Genomic DNA, 23,453 nt, shown 5'->3' with positions numbered 1-23,453 from the left:
TTTTCCATTTCGGTGCAAGTTTACAGACGAGCCTTAGGACGAGGTGCCTCGGGACGAGGTGCGGGCGACGTGGCCGAGGAGGGCATAGGTGCGACGTACATAAAATTAGGGTTTAGGCTTCTGTAAAAAATGTTTAGATACATGGGCTTGTTATCTTTGGGCTAAGTTTTTTAGTTTTGGGTCTGCAAAAATTTGGACTTGTGTTTTGGACTCTGGACTGGTAATTTTTGTATTTAGGCTTTCGTTTTTATGTTTTTTTTGTTTGGGCTAGTTAATGGTTTTGGGCCCGGGTAAATTTGGGTTCTTACAGTATGATCTATCAAACTACAAATTCGATTTTCAAAATTAAAACTTTGGAAATTTCTGCTGTAAAGATTAAGTAATCACTTAAGTGTTTTCTATAAATAAATATATGGTTTTAATGAATTTTGTGTTAGTACTGGAAATGATTTTCCAATGTAAGTACTTTTAAAACGCAACTCTAAATTTGAATTCTGGGTTTTAAATAAGTGTTTTCAAACTTTGATTTTCTAAACATCTATGAGAGTTTGCCAAAATTTTATGCTTTTGAAACATGCACTGATTTTGGTTAAAACAAAAACTTTGAACAAGTTGATGTACTTCCTCATAACTTCTAGGCTGGGTTTAGGGTGTTACATGCTTCTTTAGCTATTGCATCGAGGAACTACCATATGCTTGTTTTGAGAGATCATGTTCCAATAGAGTGGTCTAACAAGGAGAAAATGAATAGCTAGAGTGTTTTAAGCTCAACTTGTCCTCAAATTATAGTCGAGCTTCCTAAGGAGATGGAGTGTTCTGGTCTTTCCTTTTCCCTTATGGCCCATTATGGTTCAGTGGAAATTCCTCCCAATTTTTTCATACGAATTGCTAGTCTCAAAGTGTTCAAAATGTTGCCAGATAGATTGCTATATAGAAAAGTCAAAGGTCGACGACAACAACGAGGATTCAAAATGACATGGATATTAGAAAATAGGTTGATCTAAAGCATTGTACCATATGTAGAATAGTTGGTCACAATCGGAACGAGTGTCCCCATAGAAACGTCTATACTGGTCAATCTTCACGGTCTGAAGAAAACTAAATGTTGTACTCGATATTTGCATTTTATGGTCTTATAGAAATAAAGTTTGTATTGTTTAGTGTTAAGATTTTATTTAAAATTAATTGTTGTAACTTTTAATACTTTAAAAGATATTATAAGTTATACAAAAAAACTAATACATAAGTTGTGGAATTATAAACCAATACAACAAATATTACATAACACTTGAAATTTACTTGTATCAAAATTGGAATGAATCGAAAGTGGTATCGTCGTTCGGGGTATAGCAGTTTACGAGCCTCCGTTGACCGGGTGGATGTTGGGGTGTATTGTTCACATTAGGAGGATTAGTAGCTAAATCAAATGTGGCCTGAGGCAGGGTAGAGTACATGTTATTACCAAACATATTAAATGATATCGATGGTTGCGTTGGGTGATATGAACTCGAACCGCCCATATTCGGGTGATATGAACTGTTCTGTTACCCATCACAAAAAAAGGTCAACCCATTGGTTCTATGTGTTCAATGGTTGGTCCCCCGAGGTGGCCTCCACCATATGTTGATCCTCTAGGCCAAGCTCCCCCATAGGTTGACTTCCACGTCTGTAGCCATGATCCAGTACTATCATAAGTTGCCCACCATATAAATAAACGTGTCATCGAGTCATGTACCACTACACGTATTCAATCGAGGAACTGAAGTCAAACATGCAAGAGTGCATCTTAGGCCACCTATCGTAATGAGCATTCCATAGTGTTACGTAACGTTGATGTTTCATGCTCCAATCTATTGTATGTTTCCCCTCTCATAGTCTTACCATGGACATCAGTAAATTGTTGTGGATATTGTCTACACCCAAACTATCGCATAACTCAATCAACATTGTACCACTCAATGGTTGAGAAGTTGAACACCAACGTGTTAATGCACCACACATGGGCTTCGGTGTGAACCCACTAAGGAATAAGGGTTGCAATGCTCGATGCAGAATATGGTATCCACAAGAACTACGCAATATAACATAATGAGTCAAGTCACATCACATGTTGCAAGTGGATAAGTTAAATCAACATTACTTACACCATATTAATATATATTACTTTCTCTCTGGTGGACACCACTATCATTTGGCAGTAAATGATTAGAGTCTGGGTCGCACTAATTCCTAGAGATGTGGCCCATCTGAAATTGAAACAAACACGTTAGCACTTAAACTTGGGAAAATATTATCGACACTTATGAGTCGTTAATGTTAAGTATAATTTTGTTTTTACCTATTTACAAGTGGCCACGAATATGGTTGGTCCCTAACAGCCACTAGAAACGACATCCTGTATAGAGCCTAGGACTGCAGTAGACCCACACAACCAGCCATGTTACTAACCCCATTTTTTGTTGCTTGGAAAAGCTCACAGTATAATATGGCCAACACTGTTGATCCCCAGCTGTAAGTACTGGCACGAGAAAAATCCTCCAATAGAGCCAAGAGCTTGAAGTGGACCCTATTAGATGTGTTGTTCAACATAAGTATAGGCTCGAGTAGCACATATCACCTTGTGCTCAATGGCGGTACTCGATAACTCCTTAAAGTTTGCTCTCAATCATGCCAATGTCAAGCTTGTGAAATTCTATTCCCCATCACTAGGGGATCATCCAAGCAATCTGTGGCATAGTACTGAAGGTTCTAACATTTTTCTTTGGCCCATGACCACAGCATCATCAACTCGTAACCCAAGTTTCATAGCAGTGTCTTCCAGTGTGGTAGTACACTCCCTGTGCGACATAATAAAGGTGTAGGTCTTCGTACACCACTGCTCAACCAAGACAGATATTAAGTTCTCCCTCAAGTCAAACCTTTGGATCAATGCGATGTCCCCAGATCCCTCCAACTGTAAGTGTGACATGATTTGCTCGTCTGGACCGTACTTGGGAAAATGAAACCGCGACCTCAAAACCCAATACCCATCCTGTATGGTAAATTTTTTTATAAAAAATTGATAAATCAATTATCTATATAATTAAAACATAAAATTATATATTGAAAAGTAAAACTGAAAGCTTGAGAAAAAAACATCACACTTATATTATACCAACGTAATCATTCTAAGTATTTTTTATTTAAGTTAAATTAAATGAGTAATAAAATATTAATAAAAGAATGAAGATTTACCATAAATATTAATAATAACACGTAAAGATCAAATGTCATTTCCAAATCTCTTTAAAGCTTAAGCACCATTAATTCTCTTTCATTATTATGTAATAATCATAGTTAAACATTAAAACAAAAGGTAACTATATAACTAAAAAAGTACATCAAACAAAAAATAATAATGTCCTAAAAAACATAGGTGGTATGGGTAAATATAAAATAAAAAAGATTTATTTTATTGAATCAATATCTATAATAATACATAGATTTTACATATAATATAAACCAAGCATATTCAAACTCAAAAATTTAGCGAGAACTTTTATAAAAAAAATCACTCGTTAAAGATAAATTTAATCGTAACTCTAATAATTTCAAGCTTAATTCAATCTGATTTGAACACTTATAATATGATATATAGATTAGTTGAAGTCAAATTAATATATATTCCAAGTTTCCTCATTTGAATGCGATTTTTAGTTTTTATTTAGGTGATGTCAATTTAGTAGAAGACAAATGTAACTTTTTTGTACCCCACAAATGGAACCAAGACAACAACAATGTAAAATTAAACAGAAAGGTCATCATATTAAAAAAAAATCAATATATAAATTTATAAATGTGTCGTAAATTAAAAAAGATATTATTAACACATAGAGATCAATTTCATACAAAAAGGAGTTAAAAGGGTTAATAACAACCGACTAGAGATTAGTTTTATGCAATCAAAACACGTTGAGTAAAGTAACGCTGAGCAAGAAAAAACAAGAAATTAAAACGAATTTTTTTATTTAATTTATAATTAATTTTACCGTTTCGTTGATCCTTGATGGAGTGTGATCCGTATTTACTCTAGAAAACATTTTGATATCTGCATAATTTTTAAAAAAATTTACATAAATTACACATAATTAATTTATTATATTACAATAACTATAAATACAAAATACAAAATACAAACTATAATTTCCTTACGAGTTTTTTTTCTCTTTTCTTCCTTCTCTTCTTCTACAAAATACAAAATATTTGAAGGGGGACTAAAACCTCACATTTTTAAATAGAGACGTTGGTTTTTCTTCTCCTTTTCTATATATTTTTTTAACTAACAATTATTAACATTATAAACTCATTGACCAGTCTCATCACGATGTCACCGACACAATGTGACCAATCATGATATGTTTTTCTAATTCTTTAATATATATATATTTAAAAGCTATAGTTTTTTAACAAATAAATCCTTTTTATTTTTGTCCCAATCAATTCAACTTTTACTTTTTTTCTCATCTTTTAAATTTTTTTATTTTTGGCTCTCCGGTTTTTTATTTCTATTAAAAATGTCCCTTTAATTTTCCTCATTTCATATTACATAAATTATTTACATGAAAATTATATTTCACAAAATAACTATCAATTTACATTATTCAAAAATATATTTTACAAAATATAATTTTACATTTCAAACATTCTAAATAGTTTCACTTAACTTACAATATATTGTTTTACAACACGAGCAATTTTCTTAATACTAAAAATAAATAAATAATTTTTTTCAAAGCCGACAGTATTGTGTCTTACAAAAAAAAAACATAATTAAACGATTTTGTTCAAAACTGACATCATTCTATCTTACAAATTGAAAAATAAATCGTTTAACCGTAACGAAAGCGACTTTCTCGATGTTATTAAATTGTAGCTCGAATGCTGTCGATCTTGATGATCTTAACCGTGCAGTTCAATTTAGGATTCCTTTTAACCTTCAAACATTCCATTGACTTAGGGAATCCCAAATAATCCACACATTGGTTGCATAACCAATTTGAAGTCGTTACCATCTTACCACAACCAACGGAAACACTTACATAACCAATTTGAACCCGTTACCAAATAAATAATTGGCATCTGAAATAACCATTAAATTTACTGGTGTCGGAGCTCCATCGGATTATCGTTAAACAAAACATACCTTTAAATTTAAAAAAAAAACACAAATACAAATTAGAAGAAGAATTTTGTTGAGGCCTATATGAACAGTTTCCTTAATATAGATTAGACTTCTCCTCAATGCTTTGAGTAACGTTGGACGTCTATCTCCTAGGATACAACAACAAATGATCACCGTAGTAGCACAATAACAGTGATCAATCGAACACAATCTTGCCTTTCTCTATTACCAAGAGAAGTGAATTTAGAAGGAATTTTTTGATATTGATGGTTTTTTAATGATGTGTTCTTGAAATCTCCTAACTTGGCTTTATATAGAGGAGCGGAAATGAATGAAAAAAAATGCAATATTAAACCAAGAGGTACAATTGTTAGAAAGATACAACTATATGAAAAAAAGGCAATATTAAACCAAGAAATACAATTGTTTAATCAATTTATCATTCATCACTCAATAATTATTTTCCAACACCAATACAATCAAAATAGTAAAAAATAGAATCACACCTACTCCAATAAATAAATATAAAAATCTACAAAATTAGAAATTAGAAGGTCAAAACTTGAAAGAACATGCAAAAAATTCTACTCAAATAAGGACTCAAAAAAAAGCAAATAAATAAATAAATAAATCATCACTATATCCTTCAAATATGTTTTGTCTCTAAATGATCAAATGAAATAGAGCTTTGAAATTAATAAAAGCGATAAAGGCTAATGAACTGGAAAGGGGTTTTTAATATAACAACAACAGCTTTTCAATCCATTTTATGTGACACTTTCGGGTTCGACTATAACGTTTAGGTCGGGTTTGTGATGTTACATTTAGAAGTTAATATCCATGCAATTCTAGTTTTAAAAATAAATTTTCATTATTTAAATTTAGAAGTTAAACTTTTAATTTTTTTTATTTTTTTTTATTTTATATTATGAATGTTTGATTAATAAATAAATGGTGAGTACTTGATACTCAAATAATATATTTTCTTTTGTAATTTTAAAAATTGATATATCTTTTTAAATATTTATTTGTTTTTATTATTTTACTATACTCATTAATTTTTAATCCTAATTTTAATTTAATTTTCATCACCTAATGAATCTTGATAAGTTTATTTCAGATGTATTTTGACTAGATAGATAATCTATTTAAACATAGTATATAATTATGTTAAATAAGTTTTTTTATAGAAATATATAATGTACATAAAATATAATAATTATTTTCATAATTTTATATCTAGATTAAATTACATTAGTAGTCACTTAACTATGATTTTTGGCTATTGAATTATAAAACTTACAAAATGATCACTCAATTATTATTAATTTTTAAATATTTATTTTTAATATTTTAGCGTACTCATTTTATATTTTATAATTTTTTACTTATAGAGTTTAAAAGTTTTATTTATAATATAACAAATGTTAACTTTTGTAAAAAATTTAAACTCTATAACTAAAAGAATATAATATAGTGTAGCCTTTAAACTTATGTTGTTAGTTAAAAGTTAAAGCAATCCCATATTGTTTAGGAATAAGTTGCAAACCTATTCATGAGTCTATATATACACATGTCTCATATCCCACTTTGCTTAAGAAAACAAGGGAAATGAGACTTTAGGTTTATATAAAGATCTGTTTTGTTAGTTTTATTTTCATATTAACTGGTGACACCTTAAAATAAAAAAAAATTGGTGTTGCCACTTTGGGTCTTTATAAAGGCTTATTCTCATAAGTTTTCAAAAAAAATTTGGTCTATTTTATAATTTTTTTTAAAAAAATGACATTTTTTGAAAATTTAATCCCAGAATGAGCAAAAGTGCGTCCACATCAGTGTGTTTTTGCTGACACAAGGTAAAGTGTGTCCATGTTAGCGCGTTTTGTGCTGACATGGAAAAATTGCTCTCCTCAAGGTATTTTTTGCTGAAATTTCACCCTAAAACGCTCCTACATGGTCGCGTTTTGCCAAAATCGGCCATTTCCAGTAAATAATGCAGAAATTCACCCATTTTCGTAAATATACTTGAAAATGGGCCTTTATAGATAAATTAGTCTCTAAAATGATTATAATTTTATTGACATTGATTAATTTTCATGCTTTGTTTTTTTTTTTGATATATTGATGAAATCTATGATAAATATTTAAATTTAATTTGGTGAAATAGATATCAAATATTTTAAACAATGCATCTTAATATTTTAATTTATTCATCAAAAATTAAAATTTAGTGTAAAGATTTCTTATATTTGTTTAAATTTACGTTTTGATCATCGATCTTTCAAGTGTTACATAAAAGTTATAGATATTATCGTTTTATAACAATTTAGTCACTACATCGTTACCCATTGTTATTTTAGCAAAGATGCTATAATAATGCATAATCCATAGTGATTTGCAAGTTCAAAGGAAATATATAATCTTGCATATATATATATATATATATATATATATATATATATATTAGTTTGTATTTCGTGTGATGCTTGAATTGGTTGTATATATTAATTATCCAGCTTTGTAACTTCATTATTTTAAAAATCTATAAAGAAGAGTCCTTCACAACTAGTGAAGAGACCTTTGGATATTTTAGAAATTTGACTCTCGAGCTCTATCTAAAATCCTCTCAACTTGTTGCTATATTGTTTAGCTTTATCATCAATCAGATTTTCCTTTCTATACTCTACCAACCACCACCTGCTGTTACGTTCAGTGTTACCAAATTTACTCTAGTCTTTCTCTTCACCTTCTTCCAATACATCTCATTTACTTGTTTATAATATTTTTTTTCTTTTTATAAAAAAACACTCTACACACTATTAATGATTTAATAGAATAATAATCCAAATATTAAATGCGGGTAGGTTAGCATTCGACAATTACCGAGCGCCGTTTGAACCTTAGGAATCCGTAGGATACAAATGACATGTCATTAGGGTTACCAATTTCAGCTCTTATGAGATTCCCAATACTCAGCTCACATGAGCTTCCTATTATTTAGCTCAGAGGAGCTTACCGTTTACAATTCGTATGAGCATACATGTACATGAATTGACGGATTACAGTTAAGTACACTTCGTGTGTACTACCAGTGTATCCAATGATATTCTAAATGGTTCAATGGGCATAGTTCTATTATGAGATTATATGAGTTCGATATGAACTATTACTAGTATTTACATGAAATATGATTATTTGATGAATTCAACCATGTGTGTTGGATCTTATAAGTGATTTTCATGGCTAATATGTTGGTATTCATGTGTTTAGGCTTTTGGTCAAATTGGTTGAGATATGTTTTTTTTTACTTACCTATTTTATGGATATATGTTAAGTTAAATTCTGCATTATACGAACTTACTAAGCTAAATCATGTGTTTAGGCTTTTACTCTGTGTTATTTTCCATGTTTTATAGTAATTCGGAAACTTGTACGAGTTGGATGCTAGTCGAAGCTATTTCACACTATCCATTGGTCTTTTTGGTACTTTCGGTAAATTAATTCCGGTTATATTGGCATGTATAGGTTAATTTGGCCAATGTTGGCATATAATTGTTTTGTTGAGTTTAGCCACTTATATGGCTTGTGTTTGGTATATTTTGATGTATATATAAAAGTGACCTTATCATGTTTGATGTGTGATTGATATGGTAGAATGAAAGAAAGTAAAATGTGGTTTGAATATGCATTTATGGATTTGGTCACTTAGGTAAGTTGAAATACTTGTTGACATGTCTTTAAGTTGTCATTTGAGGTGTCTAAGGGCGTATTGGTTGTAACTGGTGATATTTCATGTTTAAGACGTGATTTTGGCTTGTTTTGAATGCCTGTTATGGCTTGTTGATGTGCAAATTGTTGTGTTTAGGTTGGTAACAAATTGGGTGAGAAATATGGCTTGGAAAATGGCCTATTTTCGTCCACACTGGTAGAGACACGGTGTGTGTCTCGGTAGTATGTGACACATGACCAGTGAAATGGCTATGTGTCCCTTGTATCTTTAAATTATGAAGTCAAGATGCTCACACGACCTAGCTCACGGGTGTGTGGCTTGGCCATGTGGCCCAAGTCAAGGAGTTACAAGGGTACGGACATCGGCTGGGACACGGTTGTGTGTCCCTATTTCGAATGTCCACACGTCTAAGACATGAACGTATCTCTTGGCCGTGTGAGTCATACGACAGCCACACCACTGCAGACCCCACAGCTTTGAAAAATTTCAATGTTTTTCAAAAATTTCTTGAGTATTCGATTTATTCTGACTTGTTTCTAATGCACATTTTGGGCCTCGAGGACTTGTATAAGGGGCAATATGTATAATTTTGATTGGTTTTGACATGAATGCTATATGATATGAAATGTTTACATTTGCTATCTATTTGACTTGTAAACTCTAGTAATGCTCCTTAACTCGTTCCGCCATTTAATTCAAAGTTAGAGGTGTTACAAGTTGGAAGAATAGTAATGGGCGATAAATGCGGTTGATGATGATGTCAGTTACCACTTTTGACTGGATAGGTTTTGTTTGTTCGGTTTTTTTTTTTGTTTTATTGGTTGGGTCCGTTTCTATTTTTTTTTAGGCCACCCTTAGGATCTGTTTAGTTTCTGTTGAACATTTTACTATCCAGTCCAATATTAGTTTCGTATCTTTCTTTTTTTTTGACATAATCTCTCAAACTTATAAATAGGAGGACAATGTACTTCAGTACACTCGAACCTATTTCCTCCTATATTGGTAACAATGCCTATACCAATTGAATTAAGACTCGATCAGCAAGAGTTTGAAATTAATAAATAATAATTAAGAAGACGGCAGGACATATTAATTATACATAGTAGTTAACAATTTATAACAAATTAATAAATTATGATAAACAATACAATAGTTATAAACTAATCATAAGATGTAAAATTTTGCATAATTTTTACACATTTACAAATGTTAGCATTATTGTAACATCAATTTTGGTTTACAATTATATCAATTTGGCAAGTTAGTTCTATGATTTCAAATCTTAGGATAAACTTACTCGTTCAATTTCTTTTATATGTATCAATTAATTGAAAATATAATAGCAAAAATTGATAATGGTTTTAATTTAGAAATCAATGATTATATAATGATAATTCATTGTGAATAATAATGGTGGTAAGCCATTAATATGTTTGCAGTATATGATAATTGACAACAAAGGGTAAATGACCTGTATGATCACTTTACTCTGTACCAAAATTGATTTCACCATCAAATCATCGAAATAATCAATTTAAGTATCAAATTTAAAGTTATTGTCATAGTCATAATGATTGATTGACATCACTGCAAAAATATCATAATGAGTTTTATTAAAAATATCAAAAATTAAATTACCCTTTTAGTCATTTAGTTTTTCAGAAATTTTTATATAGCTTATTTAACTTTGAAAGTTTACGATTTGGTCATCTGTAAAATGATTATAAATTTTTTGTACATTGATTAATTTTCATGATTAATTTTTTGTGCTGACATGGCAAAATTGCTCTCTTCGGGACATGTTTTGCTGAAATTTCACCCTAAAATGCTCCTACATGAACGCATTTTACCAAAATCGGTCATTTCCGGTAAATATATGAAATTGGCCCATTCTCGTAAATATACTTGGAAATGGGCCTTTATAGATAAATTAGTCTCTAAAATGATTATAAATGTTTTTGACATTGATTAATTTTCATGCTTTGTTTTTTTTTAATATATCGATGAAATCTATGATAAATATTTAAATTTAATTTGGTGAAAATAGATATCAAATATTTTAAACAATGCATCTTAATGTTTTAATTTATTCATCAAAATTTTAAAATTTAGTGTAAAGATTTCTTATATTTGTTTAAATTTACGTTTTGATCATTTATCTTTCAAGTGCTACATAAAAGTCATAGACATTATCGTTTGATAACAATTTAGTCATTACATCGTTACCCATTGTTATTTTAGCAAAGATGCTATAATAATACATAAGCCATAATGATTTGCAAGTTAAAAGGATATATATAATCTTGCATTTATATATATATATATATATATATATATATATTAGTTTGTATTTCGTGTGATGCTTGAATTGGTTGTGTATATTAATTATCCAACTTTGTAACTTCATTTTTTTAAAATCTATAAAGAGGAGTCCTCCACAACTAGTGAAGAGACCTTTGGATATTTTAGAAATTTGACTCTCGAGCTCTATCTAAAATCCTCTCAACTTATTGTTATATTGTTTAGCTTTATCATCAATCGATTTTCCTTTCTATACTCTACCAACCACCACCTGCTGTTATGTTCAGTGTTACTAGATTTACTCTAGTCTTTCTCTTCACCTTCTTCCAATACATCACATTTACTTGTTTATAATATTTTTTCCTTTTATAAAAAAAACACTTTACACACTATTATTGATTTAATAGAATAATAATCCAAATATTAAATGCGGTAGGTTAGCATTAGTGACAAAAATAATTTTTTAAACTTGAATGATAAACTAAAACACTTTAATTAATAATTAAGGTCAATATCTAAAAGTTAAAAATATAAAAACAAATTTTATTAATTAACTAAAACACTTTAATTAATAATTAAGGTCAATATCTAAAAGTTAAAAATATAAAACAAATTTTATTAAACAAATAATATCACAATCATTGCACAAATGAATTTAATAATGCAACCTTTTGGCTAAAGATGAAGATAATTTCAGCATTAAAATTTAATAATGCAACGTTTTCGGCTAAAGATGAAGATAATTACAGTGGTGCAAGATCTTCCGTATCCCACAGCATTAAATTTTGATTGCATCTCCCATTTGATAATATAAAATAAAGGAGATGATGACCCAATTTTTAAACCTTTTTATTTAAGGTAATAAAAAAAAAAAAGTTTTTGATTATTTTAACTACTTCCGTTTAAATTGTAAATGACAATATATATGAAATTATTTTTAAAATTTTTATTTTTCACACAATTTAAAAATAAAAATAAAAAATTTACCATTTTAATCTTTAATCCTTTAATATAAGTGAGGTTTAACCTCTTCTTAACAAATCAGGAATTACAACCACATCATCTATGAAAAATGGCCTCCTCTTTCATCTGCTTCGTTGATTAGAGCAATGCGTCACCGTCGATGCTGACTCTTGGTAGTAGAGGTGACAAAAGATCGAAAAAAAATCATGGAAACATCAAATTCAAAAGAAGAAAAAATTGAAAATATTAAAGATAATGTTGAAAATTTTAAATCTACTATTCGCCTCTTCACTTCAAGATGATTTACAAATAATTTTCTTTTAAAATCTATGCTTTTTCTTTTTTTTTTTGTAATAGCTGTAATAGTAAAGCTAGAATTTTTATACAAATTTCAGGATTTTTATATCTTTGAGGATTTAAGTTTTAGGCATGGGTTATTTTTTCTGGAGACTGTTGTTAAGTGCTTTGAATGGTTGCTAATTCCCCCATGCCTCTAATATTTGCATAAGAACAATGAAAACCCTAACTATTATATGCTACAATTATTACTAGTTAAGGAAGCAAAGCATGTTATTTATGCCCTAAGGACATTGGAATTTACTGTGAATTTTTCACAGAGGATATGGTTGTTGTTCTCAATTTGTTAAGGTGAGAGGTAAACCTCGTTTGTATAAAAAGATTGGAACTAAAATCAACATTTTTATTTTATTTAAATACGTGAAAAATCAAATAATTTCAGGTTAGATCCCTGTTTACCATTTTAATCGGAGTGACTAAACTAATCCAACACGTGTACCTATTTTTTCGGATGCGTATAATAAAACTTTTGAAAATTGGGACGTTTACCCTAAAATAAATGATTAAAACATAAAATATTTGATATGGTCTCTTTTTGTTCTGCTCCACAAAACTTGCTATATATAACAGAAAACTAGTTTTGAATGTTGTTTTTCTTATCCCTTTCTCGACCAGCTGCTTGTTTCACCATGGAGAAAACAGATATGTGCAACTCCAGCATGGTTTCCACATCCCATGATGTTGAGGAGTCTTGGGATGATGAATTCCAACAACTGGTGCAAACCCTCCCTAAAGATAAAAGCTTCACAGGAATGAATCTTTACTTCTTCCAAGGTTTCTGGTGCCCATCAATTGTTTTAAAAGCAGTGATTTCTTGTCAGAAACATTTCCAAGCATTTGATTCTGATATTCTCATCGCCACTTTGCCAAAATGTGGCACTACTTGGCTTAAAGCTTTGACTTTCGCCACTTTGTACCGCAGTCAGTTCGCAAGGGAAAACAATCCCTTGCTCACCTATAACCCTCACTCTCTGGTTCGCTTCATTGATTATGACTTTTATTTGAACGATACTTGTCCTGATCTCGAAAATTGTACTCTTTATCAGCCAAGACTTTTTTCTATCCACTTGCCTTATGCTTCTTTGCCAACTTCCATTAAAGATTCCAACTGTAAGATTGTTTACTTATGTAGAAACCCCATGGACACGCTCATTTCTTTTTGGTCTTTCTTTTCCAGGCTTCGAGGCGAAGGCTTTGAGCCAGTATCACTAGATGAAGCTTTTGAGATGTTCTGCCAAGGAATCAATGAATTTGGACCATTTTTCGATCATGTGCTAGGGTATTGGAGGGCAAGCCAAGAAAAATCGAGCAAAATATTGTTTTTACAGTATGAAGATCTCAAGGAAGACATCAATTCTCACCTAAAAAAGTTGGCAATGTTTTTGGGGGTTCCTTTCACTGAGGAAGAAGAGAAACAAGGAGTTGTTGAAGAAATAGCGAAAAATTGCAGCTTTGAGAACATGAAAGACTTGGAAGTGAATAAGAAGGGCGCGCAAACTTTTGGGTATCCACAAGAAACTTTCTCAGGGAAAACAAAGACTTTTGTGATTCCACGGAAGCTTTCTTTAGAAAAGCAAAACGGAGATTGGAGCAATTATCTCACACCCTCCATGGTTGATCGTCTAGAGAAACTTATTCAAGAGAAATTGGATAACTCAGGTTTAACATTTAAATTGTTCTCTAAAACTTCAAAAGATATTACTTCTACATGACGAGGGATGTATGTATATTGGCTTTAATTTATGAAGAATAAATTCCATATTTGCATGTAGAGAGTCTTTCCCTCGCAAAATAAGGTTATATAATAATATTGAGGTTAAGATATGCTTGTATTCCCTATATTTATCCAGAATTTGAGATTTAGTTACTGTATTTTAAAAGTTAAAATTTTAAGACTCTTGCTTTGTCAATTTAAAGATTTTAATCTAATCATTATCATTGTTTGTAATTTCTGTCAAGACTTGTCAACTTAACATTTTTATTTTTTTGTCAATCATGTGCAATGTTATAAGAGGGCAATTTAATTAGCATGCCGTGTTGGCAAGTTTTGATGAAAAATGCTAATAATATGAATGATTGGATTGAAATTTTTACATAAAAAATTAAAAGAATTTCACTTTCAACTATTTAAATATAATGACTAAATTTTAGATCTTATCTAAATACAGGGACCTAATATTATTCCAAGGACATGTAATATAATTATCTTATTGTAAGGTTATGCTAATAATATGAAGGGCGTGCAAACATTTGGGAATCCACAAGAAACTTTCTTAGGGAAAGCAATGACTTTTGAGATTCCATGTGAAGCTTTCTTTAGAAAAGCAAAAATGGGAGATTGGAGCAATTATCTCACACCCTCCATGGTTGTACGTCTAGAGAAACTTATTCAAGAGAAATTGGATAACTCAGGTTTAACATTTAAATTGTTCTCCAAAACTTCAAAAGATATTACTTCTACATAATGAGGGATGTATGTCTTTTGGCTTTAATTTATGAAGAATAAATTCCATAGTTGCATGTAGAGAGTCTTTCCCTCGCAAAATAAGGTTATATAATAATATTGTTGTTAAAATATGCTTGTAGTCCCTATATTTATCTAGAATTTGAGATTTAGTTACTGTATTTTAAAAGTTAAAATTTTAAGCCTCTTGCTTTTTAATTTAAAAATTTTAGTCTAACCATTATATTTTTGTAATTTCTGTAAAAACTTGTTAACTTAACATGTTTATTTTTTTTCATCATGTGCAATGTCATAAGAGGGCAATCTAATTAGCATGCTGAGTTTGCAAATTTTGATAGAAAATAATAATAATATTAATGATTGGATTAAAATTTTAAATAAAAATTAAAAGAATATAATTTTCAACTATTTAAATATAATGACTAAATTTCAGATGTTGTCTAAATAGAGGGACCAAATATTATTCCAAGGACATGTAATATAGTTATCTTATATATCTAGATATAATAAAACCAACTCGTTTGAGAACCCAGTAAGAATAACTAGGGTATTGTGATAAGTTGTTGAGAGTAAATAAGTATATTGTTGTGATTTTAAATTATTATTTTTGCTTAAAAATGTTAAAAAAAGTCATTAATTAAGTAATATTTTTATAATTGAAAAATATTCATTCTATAAATTCGACCTTCGCCACTTGATACTCACTCTTCTCTTTTAGGTAAAATTTCTCTTTTTCCCTTACCCTTTTTTTACTTGGCTGAACTATCAAAGAAATTTGCTTATTTATTTTCATCAATTTATGGGTATTTTTAAAATAATAAAACTACCTCCTTTCAGAATCATTAGGAATAAATAGGATTATTGTAATCATTTATTGGGAGTGCAGTCATATTAAATTATTTTTATTTATTTAAAAAAATTCAAGAATCAATTTCAATTCAAAACATTTTATTTATTCTCATTAAAAATCAAATAAAATATTAATTTAACATAATCTATATTAACTAACGAAATTTCATAATGGTTGATATTCTATCTCAACATTAAACTTTTTCATTGTTACTATAAATGACACATTTACTTCTTATATATATTTCTATTATTGTTTTTATATGGGATATTTATAAATGTTTCAAAAAATTATATTTATCAGTTTTTATTTGCATAACAATTACTAAATATATTTGTATAATATTTGTCAAAAATTGATTAAATGTGGATAATTCAATAGTTTTAGAAAAAGTTAAAATTAATTATAGTTTTTATAAATTTATTATTACATGTTTAATTTGATTAAATTTATTTTGAATTTTACTATATATTATAATTAACTTAAAATTTTAAAAATACTAAATAAAGTTAATATAATATATGTTGATAATAAATATTAGAATAATAACCTACAAATATCACACCTAATTAGGATTTATATCTTTTAAATTTGGATTTCCATTCCTTTTAGCGTAAGAGAAATTAAAATTTTACAAGTTAGAAGGTAAATATAATTTAAAGCATTTTTAATTATAATCTCAATTAAAAATATTATAAGATATTTGGTTTGAAGTATCTCAAGAGACAAAAAGACAATCTTATAGTTTGTAAGATGCAAATAGTTTGATTATCATCATAATTATTGATTCTAAATATGTGCATTGTATAGGGATAGATTAATTATAATTGTGAAATGTATTTGTACTTTAAAAACAAAATAACTTCATAAGAATATCATGATATATGCTAAAATTCTTAGAATGCTAAAATGATTATTTTATTTTAAACATAATTAAATCAATTAATTTTTATTTTAATTCATGATATGCGCAACCCGCAGAATAAGTCCTAGTATTATAAAACCAGCTTCTAGAAGACCCTTTAAGAGTTAATAGGAGCGTTTTAGACAATATAAAAAGTATTTGGGATATTTTAGGTCTTATAAAAAATATATAAGGATATTTGAGGAATTAAAACTTAATAAGGGCAATTTAGATATTTTGTAAAAAGATTCATTTATTTATTTATAAAATTTAAATTATTTGTGGAGTGTGTCTCACATTTTCCGAACATTTTGCAGACATTTGTCGTTGCCTGTATTGCAACATCGAGGACAGACGCATCCTTTTGAAAGCAGAGGCGATGTCGTGACAAGGAAGCATGTGACGTCACAACGACGCGACGTATTCCTCAAATAACGTAGTCGGGTTTTGACAGCCAAGCAAGACTTTTTCTCCCATACGAACTCTGATTACTCCAAGGATATTTTAATCATATTAGCCCTCTAATCTTAGCCTATTTAAAGGGCCATTATAACCCTAATAGAGGTAGTAAAAAGAAAACTTCATATTCGAGAGAGGGTTTTATTTTTTGGATTAGGGATTTGTACATTGAGATCAATTTCCTCTCTATCTTGTATTCTCGTTTGTTTTGATCATTAGTGAAAAGTTGAAGCCTACTTTGTTCGTGGTTTCTTATTCTCTTGGTTGTATCGATCAGAGGAGTTTTTCACATAAATTTGTGTGCTTGATCTTCTCCACTATTTCTTTTTATTATTTATTTGGGTTGATTCCCAACAAATTGGTATTAAAGCTTTGTTAGGGCTCCACAATCGACTCATTTAGAGATGGCAACAACGAAATTCAATTTCGAGAAGTTCAATGGGATCATAAATTTCAGTTTGTGACATGTTCGGACTACTATAATCCTAGTTTAGAATGGCTTGACGATGGTCATTTCCGGTCAAAAGCCCGAAATTTTAGATTCGTCAAAATGGGATAAGCTTGATGAGAAGACTCTGTCTACAATTCACTTGTGCCTCACAAATAATATGTTGCACTTATGGAGAAACTGACATTTGTCTTATGGAAGAAGTTAGAATCCTTTTATATGACAAAGTCTGTAACACCCCTAACCCGTAACCGTCGCCGGAATAGATTAAGAGGCGTTGCCAGGCCTATAACTCAATTCAAAATAACCATTTAACAATTATCTCTCATTTCAATAACCTTCATTCATTCACATTCAAAATGTACTTAATTCAATCATACAGGGTCTTAATCATGCATTTAGGGACTAAATTGATAATATATAAAAGTTTTAGAAACTTAGAAAATTTTCAACTTTTAAAGTATCACGCGCCCGTGTGAACAGGCCGTGTACCTCACACTGCATTAGACACGCCCGTGTGTCTAAGCCGTGTCAAAACATGGCATACATACTGACTTGCTCACACGGCCACAAGACACGCCCGCGTGCCTTGGCCGTAGTCGAAACTGACTTGGGTCACACGGCTAGCCACACGCCCATGTGTCTTGGCCGTGCTTAAGGCTGACTTACAATTGTAGGGTACCCCAGGGGACACACGACCGTGCAACATGAATGTGTGTCGTACACGGCTGAGACACACACCCGTGTCTCTGCCCATGAGGACAAAAATGCGCCATTTAAAAAGCCAAATTGCCACCTTGAAACATATGCATTTACATTCATATTTGACCACAATGAAGCAACTCAATTGGCAACTGAATTAATCAATTCCATACACATTATAAGCCATATCCAAACTTACCATTTACATGTCCATATACCTATATAACCACATATACAATTCATTCATCTAACATCTATATATCAAGAATTTTTTTGCATAATTTCATTCAAATATTACCATATCAAAACATACCACCATTAAGCACATATATGCAATCCAAATGTGATACCAAAATAAGCCAAATCACATGGCTTAACTTATATACAACTTCATTCTCAAACCATGATACCAAAACATAACCATTACTATCAAACTAGCCTACACATGCCATATTTACATCAGTTCATAAGTTCAAAATACCAAACAGAAATTTGGATAGTGTGACGTGCAACTCCGACTTGTTCGAAACGAGCTAGCTAATAAACCTCTATAAGACATAGAAATAGAAATAGGGTAAGCTTCTAAACTTAGTAAGCCCGCATACGTCAGAATTAAACTTACCATTTCAAGTAACCAAAGAAATAATAAAATGCCAACAATTCAATTTAACCATCACCTAATCACACATAATCATCACATGTTAGTCATTTAACTAGTACATAGACCGTAACTTGTCCATATAACATTGTTTAGGCTGGCTGAATCTATTAGAACTTCAAAGGATAAACAAGTGAACAATGTCAATAATCCATTAATTCATTATCATACATACTCTTTCGAGTCATGGTCGATAAGCTCTTACTGAGCTGATAAACAGTAAGCTCTATTGAGCTGAAAACAGTAAGCTCTATTGAGCTAACAGTAAGCTCTTTCGAGCTGAATCGGTAAGCTCCAATGAGCTGAAATAGTAAGCTCTTACGGGCTATGGTGAGTCCGTAACAAATGCAGGAGCTCGACCATTACAGTAATTCCAGTAACATGTCACTCGTATCCAATGAATTCAAACAGTTCAAACAAGGCTCGATAAGGAATACAATATATCATCAAGGCATTCGTATTTCAAATATTTCAATTAAATACAATCAATTCAACAATTACTAGTATAGAAAAGTTTGATTCTAATTACAAGAACTTACCTCGTATTTGCTCGTATAACTATCGTCTACTCGTCTACCTTTTGTTTCCCTCGATCTAATTCTGATATTTGCTTATCTTGATCTATATGATATCAAATTAACTCATTCAAACTTTCATTCAATTCAATTTAGCCTAAAACATTCATTTTGGCTAAATTACAAATTTACCCCTAGACTTTTAACTACTTTGCAATTTAGTCCTTTTTACACAAAATGGCAAATTTATGCAATTTACCCATAGCCCATGTATAACCAAATTTCATATAACCTCTTAACAACCATATTTTGATTTTATTCATATTTTCAACCACAACATTTCTGTCTTTCACAATTTAATCCCTAATTCTCATTTTTGGCAAAAATCACTTTATAAAACTTGTATATCTATTAACAACAATCAATAATATATAAGAGACTTCAAAATACCTAATTTTGCAACAATGGCATATCTCAAAATCTATAACAGTTTCAAAAACGAAGGTACGGGCTAGCTAGATTAAGCTGCAATGAGCTCAAAAACATAAAAATCATTAAAAATTAACTTAAAAAATGGACATATGCACTTAAAACACAATGGCCAAATATGGAAGCTATGAAAATGGCTTTTTTTCTTGCTAAATTTTGGCTAAGTGAAGATGATAACACTAAAATTTGTTTTTGTTTTATTATTATTATAACATAATTACCTATTTACCAAATTAACCTTTAAAACATTTGATAATATCAAAAATACCAAGCCAACAACTTCCACTATGCTATTTAAGGTTTAATTGACATGTAAGGACTCTCATATTTCAAGCTATAGCCATATAATGCTTTTAAACAACAGAACTCTAATTTTACGCGTTACACGATTTATTTTTTTTACTGAATTAAGCATTTAAACAGTAAAATTTCTTTATGAAACTTTCACATAATTAATATATCATGCTGTAAACCTTATTAAAATAATAAAATAAATATTTTGAATTTAAAATTATGGTCCTGAAACCACTGTTTCGATTTGACCTAAAAACGGGCTATTACAAAGTCTCTAGCTAATCAATTGGTGTTGAAAAAACATCTGTATACATTCCGTATGGCTGAAGGTGTGTCCATTAGGGCCCATCTCAATGAATGTTTTACTCTCTTGAATGACCTAAAGAATGTAGAAGTTAATATAGATGATGAAGATCAGACTATGCTATTATTATGCTCTTTGCCCCCTTCATATAAGATTTTCGGGGAGACTCTAATTTACAGTAGAGGTAAGCTCTCATTTAAGGATGTGAAGGGTAACTTGCTTAGAAAAGAAAAACTCAATAATGAGTTGGATTCAGGTAGAAAATAGGATCAATAAGCCTCGATTTTGGTTTCTAAAAGCAAACAACAGTTTAAGGATTCAGGTCAGGGCAAGTCTAGGTCGATATTTGAGTCGAGGAATCAAGACAAGACATATGACTACTGCAAGAGGTTCGGTCACATTAAGGTGGAGTGTTATAAGCTGTAAAATAAAAATAGAAAGACTACTGAGGGCGATGAAAAGGGAAATAGAAGGTTGATCTAACTGGTGCTAGTGTAGCCGAAAACAAGGGTGATGATTTGTTGCTATTTTCTATGATTGAAAGGTCTAACCTTACATTTGAGTGGATCCTAGATTCTGGGTGTTCTTACCATATGTGTGTAATGCCCCAAAATTCTTGTATTTGAATTGTTAAAACATGTCAAGTGAGTTAATTTGGTTCAGTAGTTAAGTGTTTTGTTTTTGTATGTGAGGTTCTGTGTTCAAATCCCTTCAAATCCCTTCCCTTGAATTTTTATTATTTTTTTCTCCAAACCCTGTCTTTGATATTAAGCTTATCTATTAATTTTGCTCAACTGCTAACAAGAATGAGTTTGTTGGTTCAGTGATAAGGCTTTAGCTTACCTAGATATTCTATGTTTGAATCTTATGCATGCAAAACAAAAATATTTGTGCTATTCTCTGTCCATGCTTCCCATATGGTCAGAATTTGAGTTAAATTCAAATTCTAAAAAATTTGATAAGTTAGGAATTAGTGGGTAGTTTTTTTAATAAAATAATTGAGTAGTGTGCTCCTAAATTTTCTCCCACTCCTACCATCCATTTCCCCTTCTTGCTCACATTAATTTCTTTTCTTTTCTTTTTTCTTACTTTTTCTTTCTTCCACGTTTGCTCTACATTATTCTCACATTTCCAATTCCTTGTGTTATCGATTATTGTTCTGTTCTCTTACCATCTCTTTACTTTTCATCTCTTCTGTTGTTGAGTTACTTTGCAACAACATCCTTGTTAATCTTGATTACTGGCAGTGTGTGGTAAGGATGTTGATTTAAGACTTGTATTTTGTAAAGGAGTTTTTTTCACATGCTTGAATATTATTCTTATTTTGTGTGATAATAGTTTTAATGGTTGGAAATCCTAGATTTAGGTGAAGAATTGGAAGTGACTAATCAGCTGGAAAATTAAAAGCGTTAAGAATTCTTCTTCTATTAGGGTGAGTGATCGAGTCTTGTTAAGACCATATCTTGGTGTTAAAACCAAATGTATAATGTTTACGACCAATTTTGTGGTCAAATTTAGCATGACATTCACTAATTAGTACATTCTGAATGTTGATTTTATGGGTCTGGATTTGTGCTGTTGCGTTGCTTTTCAGAAACAGCCAAGTGTGTACCTTCAGTCCAGAAAAATAGAAAACGACGCGAAGTCAAAAAATATTTTGTCGACACCACATGAATATGTGATAGGCTGTGTGAGCCACACGATTGTGTGGGCTACATGGGTTGTGTCAGGTAGGTTGTGTACGCTATACGGGCGCGTGACAGGTTGTGTGGGCCACACGGGCTTGGCTAGGTAGGCTGTGTAGGCCACACGGGTGTGTGGGTCCATTTTTTGTAAAATTTAGTTAGGGTCACGTTTCAAAGTGTGTTTTGAGGTCAATAATATTATAGGTTTTGTTCAGTGATATTCATGTTTTTGGTATATGAATATGTGGTTTTGTCTTTGTATGAGTACTTTATGAAAATAAGGTAATTGAAGTAATTTTGTATTTGATATGAAAATTTTGAGTATATCATTGGCATGATTCCAATATGTATGCATGTCTGATCTATGTGCATCTGAATATCTGGTTATGCTATTATTGCATGTGCATTGGGGTGGGATAATTATGTGACAAAGGAAGTGTTAGCAATTTAATGATATGCCTTGTCTGGTGGTTTTGACCACATATTTGTTCTAGCAACTTGATTGCAATTTTGGTGGCTTGACCACACTTACCTGATTCTGGTGGATTATCGCATTATTTCTAGTAACTTTGACTACATTTTTCTATATAGTGACAAACACTCACTTATTGGTGCGTAGGGTTGGATAGGTATTTAATACCCTATATGATATGTTGAGATGGACAGATATGGTGTGTAACGAAGGGGGGTTAGGATCTGTATATGTTCTGTATTAAGTGTTGCATCACATGATATGTCCTGCTATCTGTATCTGATATGATTATTATGTTGCATTGCATAGTATGTCATGTTGTGTATTCTATTTGATTTCTAATTTCTCTGTGACTTTGCAATCTTTTCTATTTGTATGGGTTAAGTTACACATTGAGCTTGTAAGCTCACCCAATTATTTTCCCTTCTTAGGTAATCAACAGACTTAGGGTAGGGTAGCGTACGAGAGCTCAAAATGATTTTAATAATATAAAAAAAATTATGTTTAATTCGACATAACTTACCTTAAATTGTCTTAAGACTATGGCATTAACTACCTTTCATAGTTTGACAAAACTTAGTTAGAGAAATTCCCCTGACGATAGGTAATACATTTAGTATGCCTATTTCAGATTTTAACATAGCAATGAGTTTTGCTGACCTTGACGATGTTCAAACTGACACGTACCATATGACTT

At 30.6% G+C, this 23,453-nt stretch overlaps 2 protein-coding genes across 2 annotated transcripts; both read left to right on the top strand.

The window, feature by feature from the left end:
• The first annotated feature begins 13,005 nt into the window (after positions 1 to 13,005).
• On the top strand, positions 13,006 to 14,004 carry LOC128284341 (cytosolic sulfotransferase 15-like). Its single transcript, XM_053022356.1, has 2 exons — positions 13,006 to 13,486; positions 13,690 to 14,004. The coding sequence occupies exons 1-2, from the start codon at positions 13,097 to 13,099 to the stop codon at positions 13,708 to 13,710; spliced, it is 411 nt and encodes a 136-aa protein (XP_052878316.1). The 5' UTR covers positions 13,006 to 13,096; the 3' UTR covers positions 13,711 to 14,004.
• On the top strand, positions 13,739 to 14,224 carry LOC128283925 (cytosolic sulfotransferase 15-like). Its single transcript, XM_053021336.1, has one exon. It carries the CDS (start codon positions 13,739 to 13,741, stop codon positions 14,222 to 14,224), a length of 486 nt encoding a protein of 161 aa, XP_052877296.1.
• The last annotated feature ends 9,229 nt before the right edge of the window (positions 14,225 to 23,453 follow it).

Source organism: Gossypium arboreum, chromosome 11, assembly GCF_025698485.1.
Source record: "Gossypium arboreum isolate Shixiya-1 chromosome 11, ASM2569848v2, whole genome shotgun sequence".
NCBI classification, from domain to species: domain Eukaryota; kingdom Viridiplantae; phylum Streptophyta; class Magnoliopsida; order Malvales; family Malvaceae; genus Gossypium; species Gossypium arboreum.
The sequence above is the reverse complement of the archived record's forward strand: the minus strand, read 5'-3'. Positions and strand labels throughout refer to the sequence as shown.